We start from the raw sequence: 9,914 nt of genomic DNA, 5'->3' as shown, positions 1-9,914 counted from the left end.
TTAAGTGGTCAAATTTAAAAAATAAAAGAATAAAATAGGGCCTAATTGAAACTCACTGTAAAATCGGAAGGACCCATAGAGCAATTAGACCCCTATGTAAAAAACGTGCGGATCTTGCATGGTTCGGGTCGGGTCTCGGGTCGGCGATCGGGTCGTATCAAAACGACGTCATTTTGGTACTTATGAACATTGGCCAAAACGACGTCGTTTTGCCTCACCTATATATGTCGAAAAACCTAAAAAAAAGCATTATATTTTTGTTTTTTTTTTAAAAAAAACTGAGAGCTCTTTCATTCTCTCTCGTCTTTTCCTACCTTCAGCCCAGACACTGGTGAGCCTCCGTCGTGACTTTGTTGTGGTGAGAAAATGAAAATGTTTTTAGTCCTTTTTAAATTTTTTAAAAACCTCGATCTAAACCAAACATATTTTTTTGAAATCGAAAAAAAAGAAAAAGAAACGCGAAGGAAAACCTTCAGTCTTGCCACGTTCCAAACCCTTGTCAGAACCCTAATGGGTTCTGAGATATTCGAAGTGCTGGAGGTTGTCCTGGATAGCGGCGGAAGGTGGAATGACAAGTGAGAACCCTTCCTCTCCCTCTTTTTTTTTTATGTATTTATTACATCTTTTCAAACCAAAAAAAAAGACTACATTTATGTTTTTTAAAAATCTTGTTTTTATTTCTTTCCCTGTTTTTTTTTGTATCCGATCGTTTCTTCTTTCTTTTACATTGATCGTCATGGCTTTTATAGCCATAATATTTACATTGTTCACTGTTTATTATTTCTGCTTTACTACTGTTTCTCTGCTGCCATCTCTTTGTTGTTTCTGTCTCTTCTTCGTCCTTTTTTGCAGGTACTGGCGCGCGGTCAACGGAGAGGAAAGAGGCCTGCTCTGGCCATTTTGGTGAAACGGCGGCCAAGGCGCATCAGGCCTCGGGACGAGAAGCACTGACGCGGCAGCGGCGCACATGGGATTAGTGTTTTAGTTTTACTGAAAAATATTTAAGCGTTCCGGGCCACTAGGCTTGTAATTTTGGGTTACGATTGTTGTTTTAGGCTTGATATGTAATTGGACTTTGGGACTGATAATTTGTATTTGTATTTTTATTTTTTAGTTTTTGTTTAGGGCCTAGATAAAATTGGGCCCTTACACCCTAATCCTAGAATTAGTCTCTTATTCATTTCTCCCCAAATGACACTACAATTTCCACACCATGCCTTATGCATGGACCCTCTTTATTTTTAATGTTAAAATAATAATTTTCATTCACAAGATTAAGTGCTATAGTAGAGTACATTTCATTTCTCCCCAAATGACACTACAATTTCCACACCATGCCTTATGCATGGAGTACCCTCTTTATTTTTAATGTTAAAATAATAATTTTCATTCACAAGATTAAGTGCTATAGTAGAGTACATTGTATTATCAATAAGAGATGTAAATTCAACTTCGAAGACTAACGGATATGACTAATACCAAAAGAAAATTCTTAAAAAATATTATTATTAGACCATAAAAGTCTCCAGCTTAAATTTTGCCCTTCATTTAATAATGTTAATAGTAGTAGTTGTCTTTACGTCTATATAAGTGGGAGGTTTTTAGTAACCATATTTTCATTCCTATTTTCTCCATTTATCAATGAAACTCAAAATTATTTAGTGATAAGCTGATCACTATCACTTACAATTCAAGAAAGAAAATGTGGAGGCTTAAGATAGGGGAAGGTGGCAACGATCCTTACCTTCACAGTACCAACAATTTTCTGGGAAGACAAACATGGAAGTTTGATCCAAATGCAGGCACAGATGAAGAACGAGCTGAGGTTGAAGAAGCTCGTCTTAACTTCTACAAAAATCGGTTCAATGTTCAGCCTAGTTCTGATCTCCTATGGCAATTGCAGGTATATCATTTTGCCTGGATATAACACTAAAATAATATGAAAGTAGGATTAAGTTGTTAAAATAATAATTCGGTGTTTCTAATTGATTTTGTTAAAAGAGTTATTGAAGTGATACTATTTCATCAAACATTCTTTTGAACTGGAAAAGTTATAGGTATGTTTGGTGAAGATGAAAATTGATATTTAATTTCAATTAAAGCATTTTCTGTTTTTACTTTAAAATTTGGAATTCGATGAAATATTTATTTTTAAGTCTGAGTTCGATTTTAAATATAATTGAATTATTCAAATTCAATAAATTTGTTTATCAAATTTCGTCAAACTTGATAATTTTTATATCTATTCAAGATCGATGGATTTATAACACGTATTATTCGATAAACATCGGGAATTTAACTTACAAATATGTTGCAGGAAAATTAGTTAATGTTGCAACACGTTTCATCTGTATGATAATACTATGGTGCTGAACAAAACACTAACACTCATCGTCTTCACTGGTCAGAGAGGCTGCATTTTTATATTTTATGAGATTTTTGTGAACTGTACAATCTGTCTTTTGGGTTGATGGGGACAGTGACGGATGAGGAAGATATGTCGGAGGCTTGATTAGGGTTTTATTCTGGACAGGAAAGGGAGGCTTAAATGCACTGGAAAGTTTTCTTTGAAAAGACAAAACAATTAAATTCATAAAAGCAAAAATAAACAAATAGAGGAACATTTGAATTTTCTGCGAGAATAATCAGCACAATTAAATTATATCTAAATTGCCTTGGTTAATTATTTATTTATATTAATTTATAAAATAAAAAATTAAAGTTTAAAATATATTTTATTTCAAATTTTTATATGCTTTTTATATTTGGAATTTAGTCTTTCTTTTTTAGGAATATAATTCTTTACTTTTTGGATTTAAAATTTGAGGTTCAATTGTTTCCACCATTAAATTTCTTTTATAAATACTGATTAGAATTTTTCTTAAAAACATCCATTCAAATTCATTATGATAATTTTTTTTTTGTTGGACTCGTGTTCGTAAGAAAAAAATGATGGCAGTATTTTGATTGAAATAGTTAATAGCATTAATTATTTAGACTAATTAATGACATCATAAAAATAGAAGGACCAGATTATATCAAAAATTAAAATATATAGACTAAATCTTGAGTTTTAGTATAGTTTGTCGGCCAAAATTGAAATTTGGCCATTGTTTTATATTGTAACCTAGAAGAAATAAGAAGTCATTTCATTCTTTAGTACTTCTAGAATATTTAAATGATATATAATAACATAATATTTTAATCAAAAAATTAAAATATTAATTATTTGGACTAACTAATAATATTATAAAAATAAAGTCATTAAATTATGTTACAAATTAAATTATAAAAATTATAATATAAAACTAAAACTAGAAAAGAACTTCATGATGGGTGTGCCACTTGTCGACAAAGGACAAGAGGAAGTTCTTCTTGGCCTTCCTTTTATATAAAGGTATATAGATAAGACATTAATCTATTTTTCTGACCCATTCATGCTCTGTTTTTTAATTATAAAATATTTAGGATGGGATGAGATAACACGGTTTGGATTCGTGTCAAATAGGTGTTTGACAAGAGTTTTAATTAACATTATGTATAAGTTAAGATAATAGTTAGTGCTTTTCTTAACTTATATATTTTTATAGATATAATCAACATTATAGTATTGGGTAATTATTTGATACGCATGTGATGAACATTTTTAATTCCCCATGTGGAGTTGAGACTTTGTCACACGTTTAATCTATTTATTTACTTTTTTAAGTACAATTTAAAGACACATAACAAAATTTTAATCCCGCTTGTGAAGTTAAAAATTTTCGTCTCTAGTTTACCAAATAATTACTTGTATAGATTTATATTGAAAACTAATTATAAGTTAAATGTCTAATTGAAAATACATCTCGATCGGTTTGTCTAAACTTAGGGGCTAGGCTTTGAGAAATCTTGAGAATACTTGGGATAATTTGATTAAAAAAATCAGTTATAGAAATTATGATATATATAATAGTAAAATGTATCTTTCTTTTCATTTTCTCAATCAATTTACATACTAAAAATTGGATGAAAAATACCTAGAAAGACTCGTTATAGCTAAATCATGTATGTTGAATGCAGTTTCTAAGAGAAAAAAAGATGAAACAAACCATTCCCCAACCGAAGATAGAGGATGGAGAAGAAGTGACATATGAAGCTACAACTGCAGCAGTGAAGAGAAGTGTGCACCTATTTTCAGCTCTACAATCAATACATGGCCATTGGCCAGCTGAGAATGCTGGCCCCATGTTTTATTTTCCTCCTTTGGTCATTCCTCTTATTCCTTTCCCTTTATTCATATTATATATATATATTATTTCTAATTTTCCTTGCATAAAATCACAAATTTTTATGCAAATCTTATCCTAATCTTTGCAGGTCATGTCATTATATATCACAGGACATCTCAATACTATATTCTCTGCAGAACATCGCAAAGAAATTCTCCGTTACATTTATTGTCATCAGGTTATAAATTTGATCTTGTTTTTTCTAAGTAAACAAAGGGTGTCTTTGTTCTTCATTTGAGTATATATAACATATGGTTAGGTGTATACGCATTAAACTGTGGACAAGTATTAATAAATATTAAAATTTGGATTTGAATGGCAGAATGAGGATGGAGGATGGGGATTATACATAGGGGGTCACAGCACCATGTTTTGCACAGCTCTCAACTACATCTGTATGCGATTATTGGGAGTAGGACCTGATGGTGGCCTCAATAATGCTTGTGAGAGAGGCCGAAAATGGATTCTTGATCGTGGGGGTGTCACTACTATTTCTTCTTGGGGGAAGACTTGGCTTTCAGTATGTCATCTTTCTTCTTTTACAACAATATTTACTATCAAACTTAATTCTTTTTATATTATATATATTTGATACTTCTATTTAATTTGGTTGTAGATACTGGGTGTTTACGAATGGTCAGGCTGCCATCCAATGCCTCCGGAGTTTTGGCTCTTTCCTTCTTATTTTCCCGTTCATCCAGGTTTACAATGTTTATTTGTTTGTGATCAATTCAAAATATGTATAATATATATTGACTGTTAGGCAAGAACCTAGGGGTGGTATGGCCTAGGTCCCTAAAATAGAATATTTTGGTCTTTTAAAATTTTAAATTAATAAAGGTAAAATTTCACTTTACCTTCCCTAAAAATGATAAAATTTTGATTTAATCTTTTAAAAATTACAGTTTTACTATTATAAAAATTACAATTTAATTTCGGCCTCCTAAAAATAATTTTTAGATTTGCCCCTGTTGACTGTATATTGCTTAAGTGAATTAAATTATTTTGAGTATTAAAATGATAGATTTTGAATAATTTCAATATTGATTTATTTTAAATTTAATCGTTTAGATATTAAATCAGAATGCAAGATAAGATACGTTGAGTTTATCATACGTCTTAATGATGATATTCTAATGCAGCAAAGATGTTTTGTTACTGTCGATTAACGTACATGCCAATGTCGTATTTGTATGGAAGAAAATTTGTGGGTCCAATTACACCTCTAATTTCACAATTAAGAGAAGAACTCCACATTGAACCATATAATGAAATCGATTGGAGTACAAAGCGACATTTATGTGCAAAGGTAAAATTTATAATCATAATGTTTGACACAATATTTATAGTTAAAATGTAAATGAAGAAAAAATGTTGTATACATTGCATGCAGGAAGATCTTCATTACCCTCATACATGGCTTCAAATATTGCTTTGGGATAGCCTTTACATATTTTCAGAGCCTCTCCTTAATTGTTGGCCCTTTAATAAGTTAAGAGAAAAAGCTCTTAAAGTAACAATGGATCTCATTCATTATGAAGATGAAAGCAGTCAATATATTACTGTTGGATGTGTGGAAAAGGTAACCCAATTCAATTAGAGTTGATTTTGAATATTATATATATAGTGCTTGCTAATTATTAACTAATTAAAATTTGATAATACATTGGGCAGCCTTTATGTATGCTAGCTTGTTGGGTTGAAGATCCAAATGGAATTCCCTTTAAGAAGCATCTTTCTAGGGTTGATGACTATGTTTGGGTTGGAGAAGATGGAATAAAGATGCAGGTTTGCTAATTATAAAAGCACTATAAATGCTGAATTAATTAAAATTTCAATATTTAATTAATTTCTCTCCAAAAATAATTAAAGTAATTTAGTCCCTATCAATTTCGAGAATCAACAATTAAGGATAATTAATCACAATATTAATATTTTTTTCAATTGTACATATTTTTGTTGGCATAATGACAACTTTAGCTTTTAAAATTGAGCAATTTTTGAAAGGGAGCAACTAAGAAAAATTTATTATGGCGTCAATGTTTCCAGTCAATTGTACATAATTCTAATCGGTATGATAACAAGTTTAGCCCTCGAAGTTTATATATTCGGCATAAAATATTGTCCGAATGTGTAAATGTTATGGGCTAAATTTGTTATTATACCAGTAAAATATATGTACAATTGACGAAAAATATTAAAGTTGTGATTAATTATCCTTAGTTGCTCATTTTCGAAATTGATCAAACTTAATTTACTTTAAATTTCTTTTTTTAAAAAGGGATCAATTTGCTCAATATATAGACTTCTTTTTACCGTATATTTTCAATATTTCACTATGCAGAGCTTTGGAAGTCAAGTTTGGGATGCTAGTCTGGTTCTCCAAGCTTTGCTTGCTAGCAATTTATCTAATGAAATTGGACCTACATTGATGAAGGGGCACAATTTCTTAAAAAACTCACAGGTTTAATGTTTAGGGTTTCTTTTTCACCTCTATTTTAATTTCTCCAATCTTCTGCTTAGAATTGACGGTTGAAAGATTTGGTTGAATATTTTAAGGTTAGGGATGATCCTCCGGGATATTTTAAAAAAATGTTTAGACATATTTCTAAAGGATCATGGACGTTCTCTGACCGCGATCATGGATGGCAAGTTTCTGATTGTACTGCAGAAAGTTTAAAGGTAATTTTATTTTAGTTACAATTAAACACAATGCATTTTGATTTTGAAACAAATTTGCAATTGGAAATTATTGCTTAAAAAACAGTTAAATGTTTTTGCAGTGTTGCCTATCTTTTTCAATGATGGCACCTGAAATGGTTGGTGAGAAAATGGAAAGAGAGCATGTCTATGATGCTGTCAATGTTCTTCTATCTTTACAGGTATAGATTGTAATACCAATAGGGACTTTAGCGGAACCAAAAAAATGAATAATAATTTTTGTAGGGGAAGGTATAATTTTAGAATTAAATAATAAATTATTATGATTTGATAAAATTTAAAGAATCTCTATGGTAAATTTACCATTTTCTGATGTCAAGCCTTCTCTTAATTTGTCCTTATATGATGAATATCTTGGTCTTAAGTATATTCTATGATACAAATTATTGCAGAGCAAAAATGGTGGTTTCTCAGCTTGGGAGCCAGCAGGAGGTGGATTCTGGTGGGAGGTAATAACTATTTCAATTTTTGGATTAGTCTTTATATATATGTCATTACATTTGCTATCAATAACTTTTCACCTTCAATTATCTTTTTAGTGGCTAAATCCAGTCGAGTTTCTAGAGGATCTAGTTAAAGAATATGAGTAAGAAGCTCACCTTTTCCGTTAATAAATTTCATTAATTATCTAATGTAAAAGAAACCAATTTATAAAATTATATATTAATGAAAGGAGAGAAAAAAAACAAACGTAAACTCCAGGTATGTAGAGTGCACTTCATCTTCAATCCAGGCACTAGTTCTTTTCAAGAAACTATACCCAGGGCATAGAGAACAAGAGATTGAAAATTGCATCAGAAAAGCTGCAAAGTACATTGAAGATATACGATATCCCGATGGTTCTTGGTAAGGACTTAATAAGGCCTTTTCATTTCTTCAAAACATGAAATTTGATGGGATGGATATATAATTCCTATATATATGTGTGTGTGTAGGTATGGAAATTGGGGAATTTGCTTCTTTTATGGGACATGGTTTGCACTCTTAGGTCTTAAAGCTGCTGGGAAGAACTTCGAAAATTGCTTGGCCATTCGGAAAGGAGTTGATTTTTTGCTTAGAACCCAAAGAGAAGATGGTGGTTGGGGAGAGAGTTACCTTTCTTGTCCCAAAAAGGTAATTAATATTTAAAGAAGGTTTTCTTTTCTTCATTTAATTGAAAGGATGGTATAATATAAGATTATAAATGAATTTAAATTTTTGTTTAATCTATATATGAAATTTTAAGTATGATTTACTTTCCACCAATTATTAACGCAGATATTAATATAGTATAATTTTACACATACAAATAAATAAATTTATTCAGAATGAAAATAATTGAATCTATTTCATGTGCATTAAATCAAAATTAATATACAATTTTAAGATTTATATCTGCTGAGGGTGGACCGGCTCATTTGGGAGAAATTTTCAAAGTGTCGTCACTTGAATAGCTGACCAAACCACCAACAATTGAAGGTTTTGTCTCCGGAAAGAGTTTTATCTCGCGTGTTCTTCTGAGAGCTAGCATACCTTGAGAGTCTGGTTCGCAGAGCAGGGAGCACCTCGTTTGTACATGAGCGCACAGCCACTCACTAAGTGAATGCTTTCAACTCTGTGAACCAGGCCCTCAAGACATATTAAGTCTCAATAGTACGAGAGACAAAAACCTTCTCTAAGAGACAATACCATTGAAAGTAGAATTAATTACATAACTTTCAAAATAATCGACTCACCCTCATCAATATCTTATCTAAATCACACATTATCTCATATCGCACTTAATTCTCTCCGTAAATGACATATAGAATTATAAATACTTTTATTTTTGTTGGTTTTTGATGAAAGGTATATACACCCATTGAGGAAAAAGAATCGAATTTAGTAAGTACTGCACAAGCAATGATGAGTTTAATTGTTAGTGGCCAGGTATGCTTTACATATAATTAACAATGATTTTATGACTTAATGTACCCAAAAACAAAGATTCTATATATTTTAAAATTATTGGTGTGTTGATTTCCTTAATCACTATAAGATATATGCATATGCTACTAAATAGGCTGAGAGGGATCCTACACCTCTACATCGAGCTGCAAAATTGTTGATAAATTCTCAGTTGCCAAACGGTGGTTTTCCTCAGCAGGTAACTTTTTATATTTGTATATATATCATTAGAAAAAAGGAAAGGAAAAGAAATATTTAACTATATATATACTAATTTTGTGGTTTTTGGAACAAATGAAAAATGGCAGGGACTGGCTGGTGTCTTCATGAGGAACTGTATGTTACACTATGCAATATATAGAAATGTTTTTCCACTGTGGGCGCTTGCTGAGTATCGGGACCATGTTTGGCCTTCAAAATATATATGCTTTTGAATTATAAGAATGGATCAGAGAATTATATACAATAGATTGGTTAACCTACGATCTGAGTAAAAATAATGATGTAATAAGTTTATTGAAATCTGGCATAAAAATCAGATGTAGCTTCGGTTGGAATCTAAGGTTGAAGGGTAGATGTTATAGTATCTTGGATTCAAACTTCAATATATGTATGTATTTTTCTGAATTTTATGTAAAAAGTAAAAATACTCTTAAATAATTACTTTGAAAAATAATAATTTTTTAATAATTTAACAACTTAAGACTTGATTAATAAGGGGTGGAGAGAAGGAAGAAGGAAGAGGGAAGAAAAGAAAAATTCCCTATTCGTTGTTTTAGTTTTTAAAAATTATAAGCTATGAATATAATTAACTGCATTTTGTACTCTATTAGACATTGACTTTTGATTTATTCTTTAAGGGGCTTATTTAAATAAATTGATAAAGTTTGAGGGTCTTTTTTAATAATTTTATTTTATTTAGTGAATATCTATAATTTAGTTTTTATATTTCCTATAATTTTATAAGATCATAAAATGTTAAATGTCAATTAAGTT

The 9,914-nt window shown here is 30.6% G+C and overlaps 1 protein-coding gene across 2 annotated transcripts; it reads left to right on the top strand.

Annotated features, from left to right (window-relative positions):
- The first annotated feature begins 1,583 nt into the window (after positions 1–1,583).
- LOC107944512 (lupeol synthase) lies at positions 1,584–9,578 on the top strand. Of its 2 annotated transcripts, XM_041096165.1 has the most exons (18): positions 1,584–1,903; positions 4,063–4,248; positions 4,360–4,449; positions 4,594–4,791; positions 4,888–4,972; positions 5,414–5,580; positions 5,665–5,853; positions 5,946–6,059; positions 6,616–6,735; positions 6,831–6,953; positions 7,055–7,153; positions 7,385–7,441; positions 7,532–7,578; positions 7,695–7,838; positions 7,928–8,105; positions 8,820–8,900; positions 9,034–9,117; positions 9,227–9,578. In XM_041096165.1, the coding sequence occupies exons 1-18, from the start codon at positions 1,703–1,705 to the stop codon at positions 9,350–9,352; spliced, it is 2,289 nt and encodes a 762-aa protein (XP_040952099.1). In that variant the 5' UTR covers positions 1,584–1,702; the 3' UTR covers positions 9,353–9,578. The 2 variants fall into 2 exon arrangements, with proteins under 2 accessions (XP_040952099.1, XP_040952100.1); XM_041096166.1 differs by lacking the exon at positions 8,820–8,900.
- Positions 9,579–9,914: the final 336 nt, after the last annotated feature.

This window comes from Gossypium hirsutum, chromosome D06, assembly GCF_007990345.1.
Source record: "Gossypium hirsutum isolate 1008001.06 chromosome D06, Gossypium_hirsutum_v2.1, whole genome shotgun sequence".
Lineage (NCBI taxonomy): Eukaryota > Viridiplantae > Streptophyta > Magnoliopsida > Malvales > Malvaceae > Gossypium > Gossypium hirsutum.
This window is presented reverse-complemented; position numbering and strand designations above follow the sequence as displayed.

Coding starts and splice junctions, on each gene's coding strand:
- LOC107944512 (XM_041096165.1), top strand. CDS start 1,703: ATGTGGAGGCTTAAGATAGGGGAAGGTGGCAACGATCCTTACCTTCAC. Junction 4,973..5,413: donor TTATTTTCCCGTTCATCCAG/GTTTACAATGTT, acceptor ATTCTAATGCAG/CAAAGATGTTTTGTTACTGT. Junction 7,579..7,694: donor GATCTAGTTAAAGAATATGA/GTAAGAAGCTCA, acceptor CGTAAACTCCAG/GTATGTAGAGTGCACTTCAT.